The sequence below is a fragment of the Delphinus delphis genome, chromosome 4 (assembly GCF_949987515.2).
Source record: "Delphinus delphis chromosome 4, mDelDel1.2, whole genome shotgun sequence".
NCBI classification, from domain to species: domain Eukaryota; kingdom Metazoa; phylum Chordata; class Mammalia; order Artiodactyla; family Delphinidae; genus Delphinus; species Delphinus delphis.
Window position 1 is genome coordinate 119940659 of NC_082686.1, and position 26661 is coordinate 119967319.

The 26661-nt window shown below is 42.5% G+C and overlaps 1 protein-coding gene across 3 annotated transcripts in view; it reads right to left on the reverse strand.

The window, feature by feature from the left end:
- Positions 1-26661, reverse strand: part of SLC9A9 (solute carrier family 9 member A9) — a 630944-nt gene that overhangs the window by 95677 nt on the left and 508606 nt on the right. For all 3 annotated transcript variants that reach the window (XM_060011384.1, XM_060011385.1, XM_060011383.1), the window contains 2 exons: positions 16016-16064; positions 3494-3573 (listed from right to left, as the gene is read on the reverse strand). In XM_060011384.1, the coding sequence (XP_059867367.1) occupies positions 3494-3573; positions 16016-16064 (129 nt within the window). The remainder of the gene's footprint in view (positions 1-3493; positions 3574-16015; positions 16065-26661) is intronic.

Here is a 26661-nt window from a genome sequence, read left to right on the forward strand (position 1 = left end):
CTAGGCTACCTCGTTATTCAGTCAGACCCTAATCTAGGTGTTGCTGTGAAGGTATTTTCTAGGTGTGGTAAGCATCTACAGTCAGTTGACTTTAAAGAGATGATCCTCAATAAGGTGGGTGGGCCTCATCTGATCAGTTGAGTGGACTTAAGAGCAAAACTGAGGCTTCCCTGAGGAAGAAGAAGTTTTGTCTTAAGATTGCAGAGTCTCAGCTCCTACTGGAGAGTTTCTAGACTGAGAGCCTGTCCTGCACATTCTGAACTTGCCACCTTCACAAACACATAAGCCAATCCCTTGAAGTAAACCTATGTGTATTATATGTATATGTATGTATGCATGTGTGTGTGTGTGTGCGTGTGTGTATGTGTGTGTGTGTACTCCTGACTGGTTCTGTGTCTGTTTCTCTGGAGAATCCTGACTTACAAAGGTGCATATGAAGGCTCATTTATTCTTCTTTTTCTTTTGTCGGTAATTCTTTATGATGCCTAATTTGCATGATGCAATTTTACTAAAATGAAACTTGAACAGCTCCAAACTGCATAATCCATTTCTTTCAGCCTCACACTTTCTTTTTGGCCTCAGCCAGGCAATCTGACCCCGGAGTTGGGGGGATCATCCCTACATTGACAGCAGCTGGCATAGTCTACCCATGAGGTCCATGGGGTACATCGCCTGGGTTCTAGGTGGCCAACAGGATGACGGTAAATGCCAAGGGGATAATTTTTCTCTAAAAATATGGATAAATCAAGAGTTTACAGAGTGGAAACTGGTTGGTTTGCTACACTCTGGGTATGAATTCAGAGCATAACTAGGATATAAAAACTCTGTTGTCTAAGTGAAAATATATTTATGCAGTGATGGTAGCCCCGCAATTTCTAGGATGAATGCACAGGAGGACAAATTACCATGAGAAGAGATATTACTGAGAGTGTAAGTCTGCTTTCATTTTTTGCTAGTTTGTCCATAATCATATGGAAATAACCCCCCGGTGAAATGTGAGACAAAAACTATGACATCATCTGAATTTAGTGTCACTGCTCTAAGCTAAAAATTTGGGTGGGTTCCTACTTACATTTTCTTGTCTCCAAGTTATCTTTTCCATTTTGCAATGCAATGCAAAGCATTCCTTACAACACTGTCAGAATTTGAACAAAAACATCTTTTACCTAATTTCTGATTTGCCATTTTGTGATAGTGTGATTTATAATAAGAAATAGAAATTTGGTCTTCATCCCCAGTTTTGGCAGAGAGCTCTTAAAATCCTTGAATTTCCTAAGTGATGAAAGCAAAAAGGCATCCTTCTGTTATGTTAATGATGACGTTTGGACCCTAACTAAGGTTGGGTGCTGGATGCCAGGAGAACCCACCATTAGATTAGAGGGTTGGAACTTTCAGTTCTCACCCTCACCACCTCTGGGGAAGAGGAGAGAGGCTGGAGATGGAGTTCAATCACCAGTGGTTAATTATTCATCAGTTGTGCCTATGCAATGAAGCCTCCATAAAACCCCAAAAGGATGGAGTTTAGGAGAATTTCCAGGTTGGTGAACAGGTGGAGATTCGAGGAGAGTGGTGCACTCAGAGAGGGCATGGAAGCTCCATGTCCTTTCCCCGTACCTTGCCCTATGCACCTCCTCCATCTGGCTGTTTCTGAGTTATATCCATTTATAATAAACCAATGATCTAGTAAGTAATGAGGTCTTCTAGCAAATCAATCAAACCCAAGGAGAAGGTCACGGGAACCTCCAACATGTAGCCGATAGATCAGAAGCATAGGTAACAACCTGGGCTTGTGGTGGTGGTAGGGGCAGCCTTGTGGGACTGAGCCCTTACCTGTGAGCTCTGACCCTGTCTCCAGGGACATAGTGTCAGAATTGAGTTGAGTTGTAGGACACTGACCTGGCGCATTGCTTGGATGGGTGGGGAAGCCCCCCTTCCACAAGTTGGAAATCGGGTCCTGGAACCCCAAAAGACACTTTCTTACTGTACATCTTGTCATAACCAAGCAGCCTTTATATGTACTCTTTAGCCACATTTTTATAACTTCCTACAAATCTGGTTATCAGATACTTTAAGCAACGGCAGGAGAAAATTGTGTTTCCAGAAGAGAAACAAACTGGAACACAAACCAGCGTAACCTGCTAAGAACTGGCTTCCCTCAGAGAGACCAGTGACTGGTTAGTGAGGTACCAGAACCTCCAAGAGGCAGTTAATGGCCAAGATGGACCACTTTTAGGGTGGTGGCAACCTACACTGTCCATGAAAGCTCAAGATTGAGTGAGGCAAGGTATTTGCCCATAGATAACAGAAGTATGGAAAAGCAAAACTGTAGCCTCAAAAAGCCTCTACCTTCCACATCTCATTTCATAATTCTTGGAATGTTCTACTATTTCAGAATTGCTTTCTAATTTTAACCTTGTTTTACTTTTGCTTATCTCTGCAATCTTCAATGGGCTTCTCTTCACTTCACTCTTACTTATTTTTTTTTTCTCCAGTCATTCCTTGAATTTGCTTTCCTTTCCTTCCTGCTGTGAATTTCCTGTATTTCTCTTGCTTCTTCTCCCCTTTCCATTTTTACCTCCTCTTCATCTTATTCTTTGAATTTCTTTCCCCTGTTCTTAATTCTTCTTCCTTTCCCTCTGATCTGTTGTGGCTTTAATCATTGCTGAGCTGCTTTAAAATCGCTCAGTGACTGACATTTTCTCCCTGAAAGGAGAGGGATTTGTGACTGTGGAAAACTAACTACAAAGACCCAACACATTCAATTTTCAGCACAGTTCTTGCCTTTCTTCTGTGGCGCTTTTGCCTGGGATTAGAGGTGGACCGCTTACTGCAACTCACAATGGCAAAGCCCTTCAGGCCTGACTTCTCAGCTCTGTGAGTCGCATGGCAAGGTGTATCTGAGCCACTCTGTTTACACTGATTGCTAGAATTTTAAAATTACCCGTCACTAGAAAAAGCTTACTCAAGTGTTTCCTGGAAAACAAAGTAGTATTATTTCACAATGTGATGACCGGACTTATTCTTCTCCTTGGACTATTCATCCTCCCTCCCCCCTCCCCCTTCTTTTTTTACAGCATGAAACAAAAACAGACAAATATGTTCCTGGCAGAAGGGTGAAGGAGCTTTGTCACCCTAGCCGACTCCACCAAAAGTAAGATTTTTACAAAGGGATGAACAGTAAAATTAGTAAAATAGATCAGTTTTTCAGGACTCTATGATTTTATCATAGGGCATTAGGAAATAGTAGATTGCCACAAGCACACCAGATTCTTTTGCCTCTGAGAGATTTCACTTTAGCTCTTTGCAACACTTAAGTATGGACTACACAGCTTTTTATGTTTCGAAATCATTCTTTTGGCTAAATTTGCTCGTGAATTCGCTTTACCTTTCTGCGTTTCTTGAAGAGCAGCAGCGCAGACCTCAATGATTAAGTGCTCGAAGTCAGTGTCTGCCATGTAGCAGGACCTGGGAGATTAGCATTATCAAAGGATACTTGTGGTCAAAGCTGTACCACATTCTGAAGAGCCAGGCAGTCTCTGTTTTCGTCGTGCTTTTGCCAGAGTTGTTTGCTTCCTAGCGAGTGACAACAGAAAAAGGCATTGGATAAATGATCACTATAAATATTGAGATATAATATCAACATTAATACACAGTATTAATTATTAATATATTAATAATGTATTAATACATGTATATAATATTAATATATTTTAACTATAAGAATATGCGTCAAGCTAAATTAAACTTAACCACTTTTAAAAAATCTTTCCAGATACAGGTATTTTCATCTAAATGTTGAACCTGCTGCCAAGCAGATTAGCTCACGGATCTTGCCATATGGGTGAGGTTCTTGTGGCATAATTCAACGTTTACTTTTTTTCATAATTCCTATTTTATTAAACAGCTAAGAAATGCCACTTTGTTGACACCAGTGAACATGATATTTCTGTCAGATTGCTGTTGTGGGGATTTTGCAGTTATTTCTGTCAGATTTGGATGGTATTTATTTACGATTTACCAAAAGGTCAAGACTAAAGGGATAACCGTCTAATAATTGTTAAACTAGTTTTCATTCATTTTATTTTTGATAGATCACTACCAAAACCTATGGTTAATTTTTGATATCTTCCCCCTTCGATTCTTAAGTTTTGAAATAGATATTCCGGTTAAGAAGCCTGTAATAATTTAATAACTGAATGAATGTGTTTGTCTACCCCGACCCCATGCTCACTCACTCTTCTTTTTTTTTTCCTCAAAGGACCACAGTGGGAGGGAGGAGGAAAAGGACAAAAGAGAAAGCATTTGATAGGTGTTTTATGTAACAGTAGAGGATGAAAATGTGAGAAAAAGGTGAACAATTTTTGTGAACTTTAGAGAGATGATAATGGACATTGCAATGTGGTATGAAGGAGATTCCGGGACATTTTTACCTCTTTTGTGTATCTCATTTTGCATATTAAGAGAATTCCAGACTTCAATCAGTTGTAATTATCTTCATCATTAAAAGCATTTATATCTTAACATGGACTTCATTGCTTTGTTTGGGCCCTCGGTTTCCATGCCCAAATTGTATCAGGAGTTCACAGTCCAGTAATAATGTGAACATTCTCAAGAAATCATGAGGCATGGAAGACAGTGAGAAACCACTGGCTGCTCCAAAGCTAGCCCTTAGTTGAAACCAAGGTGATTTACTTTACTTTGTTTATTTACTTTTTTGCCCCTTTCCAGACAGTTCCACGGATGGGTAATGATAAATAACTGAACACAAAAGGCTGTATTCTGCTCTCTGAAACACATGTACAAGCAGACGCTGCAGTTCCATGCCCCACAAACAAAAGGGGAATAAAAGAATGCTAAGTGTGGTCCCTCCCTTTCTAGGCAGCCACTTATCCTTTGTCTAAAATGGTTGAAGCAGACACTCCACAATAAAATGAAAACCCAAACTGGCAGCCTTTCTCATTGGTTGTTTTAAGATCTCTGATTTCCAACACTGAACAGTTTCCTAAAAGGCGTTCCTAAGTATGCCACTGTTCTACGTGATGTTGATGGAAATTCTGTGCCAGTCGTTCAGGAAAGGATGGGTTTGAGAGTGTTAACCAGGTTTGTTACATTCAGAAATTTTGGGAATCTTTCATTTGTAAATGAGCATTGTAAATCTTTGAGAGGGAAGCCTTTCTCAAACTTACCTGGTCATGGACCACATGCCCCATTCCCAAGTCCCACAGTGGGACATCTATGATCTTTTCATGGATGATGTCAGAGTTTCATAGATCTGTTTTCTGATAGACCCAGAGTGCCATGCCCTGTTATCTAGAGCTAGAATGTACCCATGGCATTTCCACAAAAGGGAAACCAAGGTGTCCAGTTCAATTTCCATCTGTCCCTGAACCTTTCTCTAGCTATTTCTACCCCAAGAAAGGTGTCAGATTTGCAAAGTCACTGCTATACTTAGTGTTTTCTTCATCATCTTGCAACATTTGCAAGTCGTTTCTGAGTCACTGTCTCTCAAACAGGTCAGCACGTTGGGGCTCAGCTGGCAGAGTAAAACTGTTATCCCTGAACTAAACTAGGTAGTAACGCTCTGGGCTAGCCCTGGGGAGTTCTCTCTCTCTTTTCTTTTCTCTTCTTTTCTTTTTTCTTTCCTTAAGAACAATAAGGAGTTACACACTTTATCCATCCAGAGGCACAGGTAATTTTGATAGCTGACAATATCTATGGATGACAAGATAGTCATTGAAGAAAATTAATAGAAAGGAGTGGAAGCAAATTCCTGTTCTTTTGTTTGGTTGTTTGTTTCTAAGTTAAGGTGGGCTGTGTAGTGTTGAGCTTGGCTGGCAGTCAGGGGCCCAGGATTCTAGCACCCACTCCACAGCAGCCCGGCTGAATGACATTTGTAATAATATTCTCCAGCTGTGGAATGCTCATTCATTCCTAGGCAAGGTGCTGGTCACATTATCCAGTCACTAACTTTTTCAGTCATTGTTTTTCAATTTTCACAACAAACCCTCAAGGTAGGTTGCATTATACCTATTTTACAGGTGAGGACCTAGAGAGGCCCAGAGAAGGGAAGAGCTGAGTCCAAAGTCACATAGCTAGCAAGCTATAGAGCTGGAATTTGAACGTAGGACTAAAGGACTCCAAAAGTGCTGTTCTTTCTGCTGGTATCTCATGCAGTCTTTGAACTTCGGAAAGCACACACACCGTATGATAGGCTATTTGGGCTGCAGTCTCCTCGCCTGTAAAATGAATTGAGGAAATTGGATTGGCTGGTCTCTGAGGTCCTAATCGTATGGAAAATACTGTTTTTTCATTAATGACAACAACAACAATAACGGCTGGCACTCCTTGAATAGATGCCATGTGCCAGACACTGTTCTAAGTGCTTTTCATATATTATTATTCCTATTTTACAGATGAGGAAACTGAGGCAACTGGCGCACAGAGAGGTTTCCAAGCACAGTTGTGGCCTCTCGGCAGCAGCCTTGATTCCTGTCATCTAGGTGGGTGTAAGTGAAGAGCAAACTAGGGCAAATGGGTATCTGAATAGATGAGGTCGGGATACTGAAGGTTGAGATGCAGCAGCTATATATCCCCCCAAACGTAATGAAAATGCATGGCTCCCCTCAGCTGGGTGAACGCTGATGGGTTGGAAAGTGTCCCTGAAGAAACTTAACTTCAGTGTTAGAAATTTCTCTAGACTCCTAAATACTGGTTTCAGGGATTTCTGAAGGTCTTGGAAAACCTCCCTGCCTTTTACTCCCTTTTTCCTCTCCTTTTTATTTTATTTCCTGAGGGGAATATATCAGAACGTACAGGCACTCCTGAAAGAGCTTATACTCTATTTCTGGGAAATCTTCCAAGGTTATTTTTTGCCAGCTGATGAGAGCAACACATACTAGGTAGCATTTTGGAAAAAATGTTAACACTTGTAATCTATTTTTCAAACTTTAATTTACTTGGGATACTGGAGATGTTATTCATTTTACTGCTTTGTAGAGAAATAAACTGGGCTCCAATTAGAATGAAAGATAGAAAATGTTTTTTCCAGGTAAGGGAAATACCATGGATGACCCAGCATTGACGTTTCTGCTGATCTGAGATAAAATGTTCAGTGTATGTCTTAAATAGCTGTTGGCCCAATTCTGGATCCATTCATTTATTTCTCTGAAGTTATTGATGACTTAATAACTGGGTTATGAAAGGCCATCGATAAATGAGTAGAAATAAATGAGTTAGTCCACTGTGTGCTCTGCTTGTTCACTGGGGGCTGAGGATAAATGTGCCAAGGGAAGGCCAGCCTTTGCAGTCACCCTGGAACAGGGAAGGTATCCGATGAGGCAGCGCAGAGGGCAAGCCCCTGGGAGGGCCCAGATGGGCAGAGGACAGCAGGTAGCATCAATTTACCTGGATTATTCTGAAGCAGTGATCAGATCACACCCAAGGACAAGGGATATAAGAGTCATCAGAAGAAGAATCTGGAACTTGGTGACAGTCTCTTTATTGCTAGCAATATGTCTTCTGTTTTTGAGTTCTTTGATGCCAGAGGGGCAGTGGCATCCATGTTGGAACAAGCAGAGGATCCAGAAACTGAAGACCAAGATTTGAGTTCTGACTCTCTACTGTCTACCATTGAATAATAATGATACACTCTCCAGAGCTGAGCCTCATGTTTCACAGCTGTAAATGGGAACTGGAGATCCAAGGGCATTGAATGTTAGCTTTTATTTGCCCTTGCTACTTCTAAGAAGCAGGGTGTTTGATATATGTGTAATTTCTGTTTCCTTTATTATCCTCCATTTCTGGGAAAATGTAAAAATGACTGGGGCATTTGATATCTTTCCTTTTTCTCCTTAAACAAGGGAATAGATCAGAGGTTGGGAAGTGGCTGAGCACAATAAGGAGTGAGTAGTTGTCTTTTTTTTTTTTTTTTTTTTTTTTTTTTGCAGTACGCGGGCCTCTCACTGTTGTGGCCTCTCCCGTCGCGGAGCACAAGCTCCGGACGTGCAGGCTCAGAGGCCATGGCTCACGGGCCCAGCCGCTCCGCGGCATGTGGGATCTTCCCGGACCTGGGCACGAACCTGTGTCCCCTGCATCGGCAGGCGGACTCTCAACCACTGCACCACCAGGGAAGCCCAGTACGGACATTTTGATTAAGAATGGTGTTATGGGCTGGTGACATCACAGACTAGTATGGGCTAAGGACCCAGAATGATGTATGAACTTATGAACTTCCTTGAGAAAGAGTTCTTGGGTTTTCCTTAACTTTCCTGAGTATTCAAAGAAAACATTGTATCTTTGGCTTCTTTTCCCAGGTGGGAGGTGTCTGATGAGAAGACATTGTCATTTACCAGCTGAGATTCCTCAATCCTACCCACCAGGGAAGCCCAGTAGTTGTCTTTTAAGTGACCCCTCTAGCACCACCCTAGAGAGGGAGCAACAGGAAAATTAGGAAGGTACTCTTTGTTTTATGCTTATTTGGATCCCTGAAAGAAAACAAAGGCTCTGGCCAGAAATCTTTAAAAAACAGACACTGAAGCAAGAGGGAATTGCTTGCTGTATTAACCTTAATGAAAAAGAACTAAGCAAATGTAAATACATTCCTCTATCAATATTCAAAGGAGGGGCCTTTGCTAAGTGAACCGGAGGAACTCTGCTCTGGGCTAGTCATATGGGATTGCTTCTCACTTCACGGGGATTCAATGGATTAAGAGAGAGAAGATTTTCCTATTTCTAAGATTTCATATTCAATACTAATGTCAGTGGAGGTTGTACAGAATGATGACAAAGACAGATAATTATCATAACAAACCTGTAGAGTTCCTTATGGGTTCCAGAGCACTTTTTCAAGTAGTCAGTGTGAATGGGATTTGACAGCAGTCCTTTTGCCCTGCCACCTCCCAGTGTGGAATGTATTCATGTAATAATTTCACGTTTATTGCCTTGATTTTCTGATTAGCAAGGAGAAGACCGGATTCTCTGTCCCTAAAGAGAAGGATTTCTAGATTCTGAAGAAGGGGGACATGATACAATTGGGAGTCAATAGGAAATTTTTTTCAAATTTATGTTTTAAAAGGTAAAATTAACTCTTAGCCTCCACATAGAGAGTATTTTATACAAATATTTTCACCTTCCTCACACTATGATAAATTCATAAACGTTCCCAAGAAGGTATAGTCACAAAATACATGCTTAGGGAGAAAGAATGAAGGAAACAACTAGATAAGGATGGGTAAAAATGCCAAGAGGAAACGTAGACATCACAGATACACTACCAGATGGGCTAAACTCATGGTTTAGCTACCAAAAAAAAAAAAAAAAAAGGTTTGTTTCAAATAACTTTGTCCGTACAAGAGATTCAAGTTAATCCAGGGAAAAATAAATTGTTTGGTTCCGGTAAATATAATATTTTGGTGAGTTAAAAATGTATATTCGGGGCTTCCCTGGTGGCGCAGTGGTTGAGAGTCCGCCTGCCGATGCAGGGGACACGGGTTCGTGCCCCGGTCCGGGAGGATCCCACATGCCGCGGAGCGGCTGGGCCCGTGAGCCATGGCCGCTGAGCCTGCGCGTCCGGAGCCTGTGCTCCGCGACGGGAGAGGCCACAACAGTGAGAGGCCCGTGTACAGCAAAAAAAAAAAAAAAGTATATTCACAAATTCTTTGGTACTTGTCCCTTTAAAAGATGGAGACTAATTTCCCTTCCTATTGAGTGTGGAGGATACATAATGACTCAGTTTTAATCAATGGAATGGAGCAGAAGGGATGGTGATATACAAGGCTAGGTCATAAAAAAACATTGTGGTTTCCTCCTTTCTGAACCACTTGAGGGAAGTTAGTTACCATACTGTGAGGACCCAAGCCACTCTATGGAGAGATCCATGTGGTAAGCATCCGAGTCTCCCTGCCAATAGTCAGCAAGGCACTGAGGCCTCCTGCCAACATGGAAGTGAACCTTTCAGACCCAGTCAAGCCTTCAGATGACTAGCTCTGGCTGACATCCTGTCTGCAACGTCATGAGAGACCCTGAGCCAGAAACACTCAGCTAATTTGCTTTCAAATTCCTGACACTTAGAAACTGTGAGATAATAAACGTTTGTTATTTTAAGCCACTAAGTTTTGGGATAATTTGTTCAGCAGCAATAGAAGGCTGATACAATTACATATTGGAATTATAAATTCTAGATGTAAAAGGCACTGGAGTAGAAAATGCACCTTGGAACAAGAAGATCCCAGCTCATGCTGTTTCCCAGTGACACTGCCCCAAACCACAAATACCATAGCAAAGATAAGGGTTCTACATTTAGGCCTGTGATTTGAGTATACAGTATTATATTTTTGTCTGAAAACAAAACAAAACAATGTTTCCCCCTACAAAACTACTTGCAAAATACATAATGGCTGGTAAGAATAACTGGTATCATAAATACATGATAGAATTCAGATATTGGGCAACAGGCAGCAAAGGACAAATGAGGTAAGCCCTATATTCTCTTTTCTTTCTGCCCTTTCCCAACTGTAGTACAAGGAGCTAGAGTCCAAGCAGAGAACAATTCAAGCTGAGAGCAACAGTCTCACTGAGTTGAAGAACTACAAATTGGAGATTGGGTGTTATTGAAGCGGCTGGAATTTTTTTGTTGTTGTTGTCTTGGGAAAGTTACTTTAATTCTTTGAACTTCAATTTCATCATTTATAAAACGGGGTTTATAATATGTGTCTCGATTGGTCAAGGTAAAGATTAAATGTGATTTTACATACAGCACCTAATTGCTAAATTGAGGCTATCATCTTCCTGCACTTCCTCTTCCTCATTATTTCTGTTTTCTAGAGCATGTAATTATAGAATCTGTAAATATAGATTCTATATTCTATTCTATATATATATATATATATATATATATATATATATATATATATAGAATTTAGTCTTAAGCAGTAAAAATGTAGTGGGGAGGGTGTATACTTTTGGGTGTATAAGCCGTAAGTAAAACCAAAATAAATTCAGTGTTGGCCAAGGGAAAACCCAAGATACTTGCTCTGAAATAGTCATTTTGTTTTTCTCAAAGTACTGTTAGTTACAATAACATAAAAAAAAACCTTCATCTGGGTCAGGTCAGTTTTAGAGCTTACTGTTCTATTTCTGAAATATTTGTTGGTATAGCATGGAATTTACATTCTGTGAGGCCAGCTCCAACAGCATGGGGACATAGTATGGAAAAATATTGATAATTGTTAGATCCGAGGAACATATACGTGGGAATCTTTATTCCGTTTTCTGTAGGTTTGTTAGCAATATCTAGAAAATATTCACAAGGCAAAATTAAATTTTATTTCATGACTAGATGACCCTACCATCTGCTAATCTCTTTCCCTCTTGAACCTACTTATATCTCCAGCATTTAAGTATCAATTGTGCAGAAGAACACATACTTTTATTCTTCTCCAAATGAGCTCTTTCAGTTTTAAGGGTGTTTTAAGTTATGGTTTTCTGGGATTTGGCAAACAAGTCTTTGTTCACCTGACTCATACCCTCCATATTTTTACAGACACTTTGTTGTGTCCCTTCTTAGTGGTAGTCGTTCTGCTGGAGAAATCGTAATTCGTTTAATCTCCGTCTGCTCATTGAAGCTGCTCTTCTCTGGACCTTTCTCAGCTCTGCTTTGACTTTCTTGAGCTGTGGTGACCATAACTTATCCACCCAGGTTACACACAAGCATAAATGACAACCAAAACCAGAATTCAATGAAGGGACTTCTCGAAGCAAAAATAAAAGTGGAAGTTAGCATTAAGAGAGCACATAGAGAAGCCAGCATAGTGTTCAAAATAAAATTATGTTAGAAAAGATGAAAATTAGCCTCACTGTAACAGTTGGCAGAGTTGGAAATGGAAGAAAAATGAGTTTTTAAAAAAGTTGATTCCATTACTTTTAAGTTCCAAACCTGCAAGTTTTTGCTGCCATCACACATAGAATGAAATCAAAATCACCACCGTGGCCGGTGATCTGGCCCCTCTCGGTCTCTCCGAATCCACCTGCACTGGCTCCCACCTTGCCCACTGGGATCCAGCCACACTGGCCTTCTTGCTGCGCGTGGAGCGCACCATAACCCGCTGTGAGGCCAGGGCCTTCATCCTTGCAGTTCCCTCTGGCTGGACTGTTTCCCCCCAGAGCCCACATACACATCTCACTTCTGCACATTGTTCAGGACTCTGATCAAATGCCACTTCTTCAGAGAGGCCTGCCCTGGCCAGCCATAGCCTCTCCTCCATTGTTCTCCATCCTTGTACCTGCTCTACTGTTCCCAGTCTCTGAACATATAGTATGTAGCTGTTTACCTTTTTGTTCCCAGTGTCCCCCATTAGAGCGTAAGCTCTGTGAGGGTGAAGACTTTGAATTGGTAACTGCTGCATCTTCCTCACACTTAGATTCGTGCCTGACACGGGTGGGTTGTATGAATGAATAAATGATTGAACGAATAGACGCACGCACACCAATTAAGAGTGGAAGTTCTAGAACCAGATTCTGGGGTTGAATTTCACAATGTGTCCTTTGGTACGTTATTTAACTTCTCTGTATACAGTTTCCTTATTTAAAATAGAAGCATAATAACAGTACCCACTCATAGGTTTATCTTGGAAGATAAATGAGTTAACACAGATAAAGTGCTTAGAACAGTATTAATAACAAGAGTCAGTACTCCACAAATATTAGGATGATCATGAAAAAGGGCAAGAAGGGAAAAAGAGAAGCAATCGTGGCAGCCCTTCTTGGGTAGCGGGAATTTTCTATTGAAAGATTAAGGGGGGCGTGGAGCTCCAGCATGGCTCACCTTTGGAATGCTGGGCTGCCAAGGACACAGAATCAATTACAAGGACAACTTCTTGTTGGGGCGAGGGTGGGGTGGTGGAATTTTGTCTGAGGGCTTTTTTTTTTTTTAACATTTAAGAGACATAAAATCACAACTGCGATACCTTCCATTTCTCAAAGTGGCACATTTGCATAGACTATATATTTAAAGTTTAATACTTGCTTGTGGAACATTCTTTTTAAAGCTTCTGGGTCTGGTGTGAGTAAGAGTGTAACACCATTCACACTTTCAAGGTACTACAAGGCAAAAAGGAAAATTGTGACATTGCTGGTTAGTCACAGCCACAAGTTCATATTTCCCAAAGGTTATTTTACTCTCCAGAAACAGAGAAAAAGGAAATTCCTTCAAAAATAGGTACATGTCGGGCTTCCCTGGTGGTGCAATGGTTGAGAGTCCGCCTGCCGATGCAGGGGACACGGGTTCGTGCCCCGGTCCGGGAAGATCCCACATGCCGCGGAGCGGCTGCGCCCGTGAGCCATGGCCGCTGAGCCTGCGCGTCCGGAGCCTGTGCTCCGCAACGGGAGAGGCCACAGCAGTGAGAGGCCCGCGTACCAAAAAAAAAAAAAAAAAAAAAAAAAAAAAAAGTATATGTCATTACATATGCTTATTATTGATTTTGAGAGTATATGATCAGTAATTGCCACAATTATCTGAAAGTTTTAGCTTTGGGCAAGTAAGAGTAAGGTCTTTTTTTCAGAAGTTGACCAGTGCAAAGATTATCCTATTTGTTAATGCAAGACCAATTTAATAAGTGCAAGCTGAGTGGAAAAATGCAATCCACCTAAGAATTAGGTTTCTGGTCTTTAGTCAGAGCAACAGGTGTTGATAATAAGCGAAGAGTCGTCAGGCAAAATGAGGGCTGACAGGTTCTTGACACATAGTTTGGAAAGTACCAAAAAACCCCCTCGGTCCAGGTCAAGTGGCAGCTGCATGGACGCTGTGGTTTGTTACTTCTGGCCTGACCCCACCATTTCCCGTACTTGACATTGAACATAAGAATTATTCCAAGGGTGGAAAAAGCCTTTTTCTGAAACGTAGTTACCTCGGTAGTCAACCATCATGAATAAGAACACTTCCAGGACACTTTTAAAAAACAATAGCGGCAGAAGATCAGTAGGAACCATGTAAATTATACCAGGGTTAGTTAGATAACTCTTTATGTGTCCTCTACAGGAAGTCCCAAGCAAGAAATTGTGGCCTGTGAACTTCTGTACAGCTTGAGGACAGAGTATAATTTTCCCCTCTAATTATAGTAATTTAGTATATTACTGGTTATCATTTCCTTTCCCCCCCTTTGGTTACCAGAAAGCTCACTTGTGGTTCAACTTTAGCAAGTACATAGGACCTTATGATCTGCTTACTCATGATTCTTTTTACTCCTCTGGTCTTGTTTCTGCTTTCATTAATTTTTTTAACTGAGTTTTAAAGTTTTTAAAAAATATTTTACTATTATTTTATCATATGTGGTGGTGTAAGCTGCTTCATCAAATCCTTCACGAGATAAGATGGTTTTAATGAAATTGATTAAGTTAGGTCGTTTTCATAAATATAATTCTAACAACCTGGAGAAGCAGACATTATTATCATGCACGTTTTACAGTTAGGAAAATTGTGATTCAAAGATGTAAAAAACTTGCCCAAGATCCAAATACCACGTAGTTTTCACTGTACTATGTTGTACTATCTCATTTCTCTAATAACAACAACAACACAAATACTTTCTACTGGTTTAAGTATCTTCAGGTAAGAGTAATTACTAAATTGACAATGGTATGAATGAGCTAAAATAAAGTACATTTAAATTACAAAAGAGAAAAGTTAAACTAGCAGGTAACCTTACCAATAATTATATGTAATTGTAAAATATTAGGCAGTTAGAGGAAGATGAAGAATTTTCTTTGATGAATTTTCTTATTCTATCACTTTTCTTTTAAAGAAAAAGATATGAGAAGGACAAAATTTAGATAAAAGTTCTACGTGAAAGTAGAAGAATGGATTAGTTGATCTATATGAGATACAATGCTTTGTGAACATCTGTACCAGCCCTTCCTAAGGACTCATTACAGCCCACCAGTGTAAGGAGATGGACGGGCTTTGATCCCCTTTCAAAGGTCACCACTCTGGCCCTAATCCCAGTACGCTGACACCCTGCTGGGCTCAGTCCTGCAGTTAAGTGTCTTTCCTGGGCAATAAAGTCTGTGAAAACAGCACCAGCATGGGCTTGGAACACACGTGACAAAAAAATTCAAAGTACATATGAGCCAGGATCATTGCCAACTTCATTTTCCAGCCCTTTGTGTAGAGCATAGGAGCCTTCCCTCTTTACGTGAACCAGGAAAGCAGCAGCATCTTGCCTGGCGGCACTAACCAGCTGTGCCTCACTGATGGGACTGTAGGAAAAAAACCCATGAAATAAAAGAGAGATGGACCCTCTTCAGATCCAGATATGATCAGGACACACTTCATTAAGCAGCACCGCTTATTTAAGATGTTATTCTGTCATGTCTGTCTACCTGCAATTTCAGCAAGAGGTGCAACATTTCTACACAATTGTTTGCTTTAAGTACTGAGTTAAAAATGACCAAAGCAAAATTGCCAATGACAGGTTTTACTCTGATGTTAGATTCAAGTCCAGAATTTGCAGAGACTACGCTTCCCTTACTCAAGGCGAAAGCACGTTGTTCTGAATAATTTTCCCTAAGAATTTTCAGGCTGTGCTTTTGCAGATTTTCAACATTTCTGTATTTCTGTCTACCTGGACCTGGTAAATGAGAAATCATGCAGGAGAAGCAGGCCCATCTGTTGTGTGCCCAACATGCATCGAACATGCATCAAGTACATTTCACTGGGATGACGGCGCTAGCAAGTTGCTGGGCAGGGATTTGAACTCCAGGCTGCCTGATTCCAAGAGCTGTGCTCTTGCTCATACACTGCAGTTTCCAGGCTTCCTGCAGCCACAAAGAAGGCACGAGTGTATGCTAGTTCTAAGCACTCTAGAGGTTATGCAAAGGTTATCGACACCCTGAATGCCTGCGTATTTTATAGTCATCTGATTTATTTTATCTGCGGGGCCAGCCCCCTTTAGAACGAGTCTCCTGACTATGGAACACAAGACCTCATATCGCTGTACTCTATGCATCGGCTTCTTTGACTTGCCTGGTGTGAAGAGGGCTCCTTCAGATCCTCATCCGGGTCCACACCAACCCTGTTAAAGAGAACAGAGAACTGGTAAGGGCCTTGCTGCAGATGAGATGACACAGTCTCTTGGGTCAGATCACGTGAACCAAAGACAATATGAATCAGACGAAAGGTTTACCAGAAAACCCTCCTACCTCTCCCTGAATCGAAAGAACTTCAAATAGATTTATGGCAAGAGGAGAACTTGTACAGCTGGGCCTCTGCACAGCTGGTGAGATCGGGCATCCACAGCTGTTCCCTGCTGCTGTCTTTCCCAGCAAGAGCAGAAGCCTGAGAACCTGGGACAGGAGCGCTCAGGAAAAGACCTCCATGGCCCCCAAAACAGGGATCCTAGAAGGAAGGCCATCTGTTCTTCCTGCAGGACTCACTGACAAAACTGCTCTGGGAATGTGGTGGCCCAGGCTGCAGCAGGCTCCCCAGGACAGAAGAAAAACAGATCCTTTGTCCAGATGCTCATGGAGGCTGGCAGTAGGGAGGATCCAGGTTTGTGGGGCCTGAGACTTATACAATTTGGGGGGCTCTCTTTAAGCAAATTAATACAAATACAAAATTAGGGATGAAAGTGACTCTTTAAAGAGAAAATAAATTATAACACATTTTATAATCTTAAAATTGGCAAATGCAACAGACATCTCAACATCTATAAAATACATAATATTCGAATTAATTTACTGCCTGACATACCTCTAAAATAACCTTTTCCTCCTAAGTTTTGCCTGCATACTTTGTTACTCTCTTTATATGATATAATGATTTTGTATAAGACAGTATAGGAGGGGGCTTCCCTGGTGGCTCAGTGGTTGAGAGTCCGCCTGCCGATGAAGGGGACATGGGTTCGTGCCCCCGTCCGGGAAGATCCCACATGCCGCGGAGCGGCTGGGCCCGTGAGCCATGGCCGCTGAGCCTGCGCATCTGGAGCCTGTGCTCCGCAACGGGAGAGGCCACGGCGGTGAAAGGCCCGCGTACCGCAAAAAAAAAAAAAAAAAAAAAGAGAGAGAGAATAGGAGGACAAGGTAGTCTCTCCTCTAGCAGAATCATCACAATTATTAATAATTGGGAGGCATTAAAACATGGTTCCTTACAGACATGCTTGCTGTGTGCAGTACTGCTAAAGGTTTATACCCCGAAAAGACAAGATTTCTGATAAATTTCACTGCATGCAATTCTCGTCAACAATACCCAGTACGCTTATCAGTGTATACGCTGCATCACTGAATGTACGTATTCCTGAATTTCCGTTTTGACAGGGCCTCAATGAGAACAGAATCCTCCACTTTGAATTGTACACATCTCATGACTGGAAGAATTTTCCACAGACTAGCTTCTGGCTCAGTGCATTTGAAGCCTTGTTTTTCCTCCACTACCCCCAGACTTGTGAAGCCAGTCACCATAGGACATGTTCATCTTCCATCCAGCCTCGTGACACGCTTCCTGTAAGCCGGCGCTGCAGGAGGCTGGCCAGCAGTGACTTGCCCTTGCACAGAAGTGACTGCAGACCACACAGCCTCATCCCACTAAATACAATCTAAATGCGCTCCCAATTCGGCTTCCCCTTGGTCAGACCCCACGGCTGCCCAGGGCCACTCCAGAGCCATCTGACCAGGCGAGAAGCATGACGGAGGGGAAACTGTAGCACAAAGAAACAGTGATCAAACCCAACAGTGGTTAAAATATATTCCTTTTGCAAATCTTACGAAAACATAGGACCATGGGAACACAATGCTGGGGCTCTTCCCAGGGCCTTGGAAGGGCTGGAGCGTGTGAGGGCCTGGAGCTTGAACTTCCTCTGCTCTGGAGGGTGGGCCTCTGCCTGTGGTGGGCGGCACGGGGGTGCAGCTCAGGGCCTCAGCCACCTGGCTGGGGCTCCGCCAGAGCCTCTCCTGAGAACGTCACAATTTCTAGAGCTTTAGCGTCTTTCCTTCCACTCCGGCCCCTGTAAACACTTCTGCAGTGCCCTTGTTCTGGTCCCTAGATGTGGGGAGGGGAGGCAGGTTAGAAGCTACCAGGCCTGCAGATGTGTTAGCCTGTGAAAGGAAAGCCACTGGTGGAGAGGTGGTTTGTTTAAAATACCTCTGATTCTTCAAAAATTAGTGTCCTCTGGGCATGAATAGCCCCTTTTCTCTAACCCAGAGGGTGAAATGGGAGGCTATTTATTGTGTGCTGAAACTTTTGGCCTTCAGGTAACTAGAAAGGGCCTCTGCTGGGGACTAACCTTTGATTTTCTTAGAGTAGAAAGAGCTATTTGATCTATTTCGTTGAAGTTGGAGGGAGAGAAGGACCGGACGAGGCGGGGGGCGAAAGGGGGTCAGGAAGGAGAAAGGAGGAGGGGGAAGGAAAGAGAAGAGAGAAGGGAGGGAGGGGGCAGTGTAGGGATGGGGGGAGGAAGGAAGGGCAGGGGGGAGAGGACTGGGAGAGTTGAAGGGGGGAGGGGGGGAGGATAGACAAGAAGAGAGGGGGAGGGAAAGGAGGAAAGGGTTGGGGAGAGAGAATGGAGGGGAGTTAAGGCCCAGCCTCTCAAGGTGGGTCTAGACAGTGACCTTGGGGTATGGGTGGCCTGAGTCCAACCTCTATGAATAGTGGGGTCCCAGTTGGAGGCACCCTGGTCCCCTTTCTCGTGGGGCTGGGCCACCTTCAAGCCTCTGGTGGATCTGAGCTCTCTGGCGGATGCTGGGAGCCCCTAGGAGCCTTTATTATTGAGCCCTAACCCCTTTCCCAACACCAGAAGCTACAGGCACCCATGCAGGCTGTGAATTGAACTGAGGGTCCTGAAGTTCCCACTGCTGCATTTGCTTAGGGCCTTTTTTTTTTTTTTTTCCCCAAGTCCTCTGTCTAGAAAACTAGAGAGAACAGAAATCAAATTTCACAAGAAACCCAACATTTAAAGTTTGAGGCAGCACTGAGGCCTTTCTCCCCAGCAGCAGTCATAGCAGACATTTCTAGTTTCAATTATTCTAGAAGCCAGATGGAGCGGAGGAACGGTAGCAGTGGATTAAGTGCTTCAGTTTTATGTGGGACTCAGTGAAAAGCATCTCAGGGGCCCGAGAGATCGGCTGTTTTCCTCGGAGCAAGAATACATCTCCTCCCTCCTGCCGTTTCAGGGAAGCTCAGGGTCTGCTCCTGGGGCCAGGCCTGCAGCCCTCTTGCCTAGAGCAGACGAAACATCTCAAGAGGCTTGAAGAAAGAGAGACTGCATATGAGTTATTCCCTCCTGGGGCAGCAGTGGGGAACAAAGCAGATGTGGTCCCTGCCCTCACAGGGCATAACAGTTAGGTACGTTTAATTAGAAAAATCTGAAAAGTTTCTTATAATTGTTTTCGTTTTATTTTTTTAATTAATTTTTATTGGAGTATAGTTGCTTTACAATGTTGTGTTAGTTTCTACTGTACAGCAAAGTGAGTCAGCTCATACATATACATATATCCCCTCCCTTTTGGATTTCCTTCCCATTTAAGTCACCAAAGCGCATTAAGTAGAGTTCCCTGTGCTGTACAGTAGGTTCTCATTACTTATCTATTTTATACATAGTATCAATAGTGTATATGTGTCAATCCCAATCTCCCAATTCCTCCCACCTCCCCCTTCCTCCCTTAACCCCTTGGTATCCATACATTTGTTCTCTATGCTATAATAATTGAGGTGCTATGAAGGAAAGGCACCTAAGAATGACACCTTCTTTCTCTTATGATTTTGCCTGCTTTTCTAGCAATCTTGCTAAAATATATTACCTGGCCCGCTGCTTCCTTAAACAGAGTGTGATGGGGTTACTCGGAACTTTACTGGAGGTTTCAGTATCGCCACTGGCCCCATAAAATCTAACACTCACTTGTTATAATGATTTCCAAGAGGTATGTGAACCTCTTTATGCCCATATTAAATGGTCCCTGGCTACTATTCTTTTTCTTTTTGAAATTCTTGTATCTGCCATTTAGATTGCCTTGATTTTCTACCTGCAACAATATGTTAGAATATTGTCTCTATGCTTGCCCCCTACTTGGTTTTTTTTTTTAACATCTTTATTTGAGTATAATTGCTTTACAATGGTGTGTTAGTTTCTGCTGTATAACAAAGTGAATCAGTTATACATATACATATGTTCCCATATCCCTTCCCTCTTGCATCTCCCTCCTTCCCACCCTCCCTATCCCACCCCTCCAGGTGGTCACAAAGCACCGAGCTGATCTCCCTGTGCTATGTGGCTGCTTCCCACTAGCTATCTATTTTATATTTGGTAGTGTATATATGTCCATGCCACTCTCTCACTTCGTCCCAGCTTACCCTTCCCCCCCCCCCCCCGTGTCCTCAAGTCCATTCTCTACGTCTGCATCTTTATTCCTGTCCTGCCCCTAGGTTCTTCAGAACTTTTTTTTTTTTTTAGATTTCATATATATGTGTTAGCATACGGTATTTGTTTTTCTTTTTCTGACCTACTTCACTCTGTATGACAGACTCTAGGTCCATTCACCTCACTGCAAATAACTCAATTTCATTTCTTTTTATGGCTGAGTAATATTCCATTGTATATATGTGCCACATCTTCTTTATCCATTCATCTGTTGATGGACACTTATGTTGCTTCCATGTCCTGGCTATTGTAAGTAGAGCTGCAATGAATGTTGTGGTACATGACTTTTTTTTTTTTTTTTTTTTTTTGCGGTACGCGGGCCTCTCACTGTTGTGGCCTCTCCTGTTGCAGAGCACAGGCTCCAGACGCGCAGGCTCAGCGGCCACGGCTCATGGGCCCAGCCTCTCCGCGGCATGTGGGATCTTCCTGGACCGGGGCATGAACCTGTGTCCCCTGCATTGTCAGGCGGACTCTTAATCACTGCGCCACCAGGGAAGCCCCATGACTCTTTTTGAATTATGGTTTTCTCAGGGAATATGCCTGAGATATTGGGATTGCTGGGTCGTATGGTAGTTCTATTTTTAGTTTTTCAAGGAACCTCCATACTGTTCTCCATAGTGGCTGTATCAATTTACATTCCCACCAACAGTGCAAGAGGGTTCCCTTTTCTCCACACTCTCTCCAGCATTTATTGTTTGTAGACTTTTTGATGATGGCCATTCTGACCGGTGTGAGGTGATACCTCATTGTAGTTTTGATTTGCATTTCTCTAATGATTAATGATGTTGAGCACCCTTTCATGTGTTTGTTGGCAGTTTGTATATCTTCTTTGGAGAAATGTCTGTTTAGGTCTTCTGCCCATTTTTGGATTGTCACCCCCTACTTTTTAATTTAGTGTGGGACCGATAGCCTGAGAGTCAAATTTAGTACATGTTTTTTCTTTTCAAGTTTATAATACACACACAGATACGTAACAAAATAATACAGTTGAAACATTACAGAAGGGCTTACAAGACAACATAGTAGTCTCCTGCCACACCCTGCACACCCACATACCGACTCCTCTCCTCTGAGGGCAATTTTCTGCCTTTTCTCCACTGTGATGTATAAACTGGCATCACCATGCATGGCACATTCACACAGCATCCCCAGGGTTAAGCAAACATGCCAGCTGCGTCTGTGTCTCTTACTCTCCTCTTCAAGAAAGCAAGTCAGAGTGTGAAAGTAACCCCCTAAAGGGTTAACCTTGAATCCACTCACTTTTGTGCACAAGAGATCATTTACACACGGTGGGTTCTTGAGAGATTATTAGAAAGAAGACACAATGAACCCTGGCATGTGGCACCACAGGTGTATACATACAGCAGCTCCCAGGTGAGATCACAGGTGTCTGGGATGACGTGCACCCTCCTTAGGTGTTATGCAAGGCTCTTCAGCACCTTTCCCACAGCCTCGCACCACCCTTTCTGCTCATCTGATCTAGACGCAGTGTTCCAGGGCTGGCAAATGGACCCGTCCTTGTTTCTGAGCCTCAGTACCCAACTGGGCCCCTGAGCTCTGGTCCTGCCTGGATCAGTGCCTCTTCCATCGACTGAATCCCCTCTCTCCAAACTCTAGTTGGTGGTTGGGCCATGCTGGCCATCACTGGCCATCTGTGATGCCCCGCCTCCTATCCTGAAATTCCCTCTCCGGCCCTTCCTCTTCTGATCACCACCGTGGACCATGCATTTTGTTGCCCTGACTTGGTTCAGATGCCCCATCACTTAAAGTGTTCACTGACTTGGATGGCAAGTAGCCATACACCTTCGACTCTGTTCTCTGCTTCCCGACAGAACCCCTTCCAGGGTGTCTGTGATTGTCCTGCTGTATCCCTGGCCCACCCTGTGTTCACCTCTTTGGTGCCAGCCAGACGAGTGGGGCTAGCCAGGGCTCTTCAGGATATGCCAGCCCTGGCTGGAATCCCGGGACTCAGGATCACCCTGTGGTTGTTGAGGGGTGAGTGAAACCCCACTGTGAAGAGCCTGTCTCTACTGTGTGACCTGCATCACTCACTGCCTTGGTTTCCTTGTTAGTACAGTGGGGATAATGACAGAACCTGCTTCCTATAGTTGTGGCGAGGATTAAATGAGAAAATACTCGTAAAGTGTTAGCTTAGGGCCTGGTACCCACTGAGCTCTCAAGACACGTTAGCAGCTATTGTCCATGTTATTATTTTTATTATTATCAGTACTTTTTTAAAAATCAATGGGGCCAGAGCTCAGTACTGCCATGCTCCCTGCTCAACCCTTCTAGTCCCTGGTTCTGCATTGGACAACCCTCAGGTATAAACTAACAGTTACAGCTGAGCCATAGGGAGTGGCCAGTGCACAGCAGGAATTTCCAGTTTCACAGTAAAACATCATTTCTATTTACAGAGGGCCAAGCTTCCCAGATTGGAATTCATTTACAATTTACTGGTAGGCTAGGGAGGTAAGAGGGCAACAAAGAAGGAAAGGAAGGTGTCTAGAGAGCAAGGGGAAGGAAGGAAAGCGTAGAACTGAGCAGAAAGAGAGCAAAGAGAAGGCAAGTGCAAAGGAAACAGTATCTTACTATAAAGAATAGGTACGGGGGGTGGATAAATAACCACAAAGGTGCGAGCAACTTTAGAAAGGGAAGCCAAGGCTGGGTGGAGGAACAACTGCACAGCCCAGGAAAAGCTCTAAAAATATAGAGAATTGAAGAGCCAGTAAAGGAGTAAAAAGCAATTAAAGAGTCTGGTTAAAATTTTATACCATGTTTTGCATTTTTGATGTACCTTTTAATTTTAAACAAGTCGAGGCCACCTCTGTGGTATTCAGATGAAAATGAAAACGAGCTTTGCACATATTCCCAGCTGTGCCCTCCAATGCCTCCCTCCGGGTTCCTCATTTACGGCGAGCAGCCAGCGCCGTTTTCAGAGCCAGACACAACTCTGTGCACCGTCGTGCACCTCAACTCCATGGCACCTCCATTCTTTGGTGAGTTTTATTAGACATATTAAAGTCTCAGGATGCTCCCATAACCAACCACGGCAAAAAGAATGCTCCAAAGTTGGGGGTTTTCATAGAGGGGAAGCAAGGTAAGTAACTAACAAAAGGCTCGCTTTTCCCATTAAAGCCAACAAAATCCATTCTGATCCTTATCACTTAGCACCTCCGGAAAGGGAGTGAAATATTACCAGGGCTTAGTCTCATTGTGTGAATTCCAATAGTCTTACGTTCGGTTTGGTTCTTTTTGACGCCCCCCCTCCCCCCGCTGACAGGGGCCAGGTGGTGAGGGAGGAGAAACCATTTCCTCTAAGAACTGTGTTTGATGGCTAAATGTAAAAAATGACATTTTCAGTAAGGGAAGAGCGACTGGATATTGAGTGGAATAAATACAGCAGGACAATGGAGGAGCCTGAAAGACACCCGCTGAGGTTTGCGGACTATTGTGTAGCCATGAGAACATCCCACAGGGGCCCACATCCGGTACTTTACCCCATTTTCACCCTATATTATTTGAATAAATAGTAGTGGGGCTTGTGTATGACCCCAATCAATCTAATATAATCACTCAAATATTTTCAATTTATTTTGGGGAATTAAGAAAATGGACTAACGTAATTGGAAAGACTCACCTCAGTTCAGTTTGTAGTTCCGGCGCGGCGCGGTAGCTAGATGAGTTAGGAGCCTGCAGCCAGGCTATATGGGTTCAAATCTCACTTCTATGATTTACTACACTTGTAACTTTGGGACAAATTACTTCATCTCTCTAAACCTCAGCTTTCCCAATTGTAAATGGGGATATATATATATGAATGTAGGGGTTATTATAAGGATAAAATGAGTTAATACATATAAAGTGTGTAAAATATTGGCTGCCACTTCGGAAACACTCATGAAACATTAACTGATATTCTTGGTGTGATTAGCAAGAAACGGATGTACCCCAAATTGAGCGGTAAATAGGTTAAAGCCAAGAGCAGATTGTCTATAAATGATAGATGCTAAGCTATAAAGAGCAATGACAGGATTGCTGCCATCAATGACTCCAGATCTAACGGCAAAGACAGACATTGGAAGCAAAGAACTAGAGTACAGTGAGGTAGGCATTGTACACAGAATTATTGGAACACACACACAAAGCGCCCAACCAAGATGGGTAAAAAAAAAAAAAAAAAATCATCCCCAAACCATATTCCACAGCCAGGCTAATGAACTTTCATTCTTTGTACACTGCAATATAAATTGAAGAGTGTAATTCAACTACCTAATTGAATATAAGTTGGAGTTTAGAATAGTATTAAAATTTAAATAGCTTCATCAAGTTAAAAAAAAAAAAAAAAACCCAAAAAATGAAGAGGAGCTGGGTATTGAAAAGGGAGTATAGTGTATGTGCTTGACATTAAGATCTGATTGCTGAGGCATCCATTTCTAAAGACATCCATCTTCTATAAACACATTGCCTGCTATATGGTACAGCTCCTAGCATAACAACCAGACTAGGAATTAAGCTGCCCCACCCATAAAGTTCCCTCTTTCAGAAAGCCCTGGGTAACCCAGATGACTGACTGCTTGCGTGACCCAGGTTCTCCTTTCCCATCCTCAAATTCCTACTCTTATGCTTTAAATTAGCCAATAAAGAGTGAGCACCCGAAAACCTAGACACCCCACCCTCAGACCTAACAAAGGCAGAGCCCCAGGTCCATTCTCTCTCTCCCCCCCGCCCCCATGACCTTGTTGTGTGGCCTCAGGGGTGCTGAGTACACTCTGTGAGCAATGAAACTTGTTCCTGAAAGTTCCCTGATGGTTTTTGGAAGTGTGTCATGCAATCATAACAAAAACCACAAGGGCTGGTCCAGCCAAAACATTGGCCCCAGTGGGAGAAATGTCTGTGGGGTCTCTCTACGAGGAATATGGGTGAGTGAGTGCCTCAGGCATTCCTAACTCAGAGCATCACTATCAATAGACTGGGACCCACACCACATGAGGATTTAATGAAAGAGAGGTTGGGAGAGTGTACTCCAGGCTGAGGGCACAGAATGGGAAAAAGGGCTAGAAATTTAAAAGAATGAAGTAGACTTAGGACATGGTAAATAATTGTGTGAGTAGATTGCGAGGGCTATGCATGTTGAGGTGGGCAGAATTGCTCTGGGTGAGATCAGAAAGTAATTTGAGGCCAAATTATAAAGGATCTTGAATGCTATGCTTATGAGAGTGTTTTTTGTTTTGTTCTGTTTTCCTGTAGGCAGTAGGAGGTGAAATAATTAGATTTATGTTCTAGAAAAACAACTGGTGGCAAAATTGTGATATTAAGAAACTGGAGGCATGGAAGTCATTTAGTAGACGACTGCAAGAGTCCAGCCAAGAGTCTAAGCTAAGACACTGGTGGTGGAGAAGAGATGGATTTGAGAGAGGTGTACATGGAGGGGCGGGGGTGGTGGTGGTGATATGTGATGGACTGACTGTGGAGGGAAGGAGAGGAAACTACCGAGATGATTCTGAGTTTTTAACTCAGCACAACTGAATGGTTCACCCCTGCTATTAACCATATACGGGAGGCGTATGTGTGGATTTTCTTTCTTTCTTTTTTTATAAAATTTTTATTGGCGTATAGTTGACTTACAATGTTTTGTTAGTTTCAGGTGTACAGCAAAGTGAATCATATATATATATTATATATATAATCATATATATAATATATATATATAATATATATAATCATATATATATATGATATATATATATATATATATATATCTCCATTCTTTTTCAGATTCTTTTCCCATATAGGTTATTATAGAACATTGAGTAGAGTTCCCTGTGGTACACAGTAGGTCCTTATTAGTTATCTATTTTATATACAGTAGTGTGTATATGTTAATCCCAATCTCCTAATTTATCACTTCCTCCCATATTTCTCCAAGGTCAGCCCACTACATTCGTATCAGCTCAAGAAAAGTAGCCCCTCCTCCTTAAAAGTTTTAGCTATTTGCTTGCCTGAAGTGGAGGTTGAGACTAAATGGAAAATCCAAGGAATAAGGTAGGAAAAATGGGTGTTTCAAGGCCAAGACCAGTGGACTGGGAATGTTCACAGAAGCTGGAGAAGGGTGTATCACAATCTGTATTTGAAGACAGTTTGGACATCTTATTTAAGAAAGGCTACAGAGAGGCTAAGGAAAGAGGCTCAGGAGAGTAATTTATCATAGTCTTGAAGAGAGGTGAACATTTTCTGGATGAAGGCTGTGGCAACAGAGGTAGAA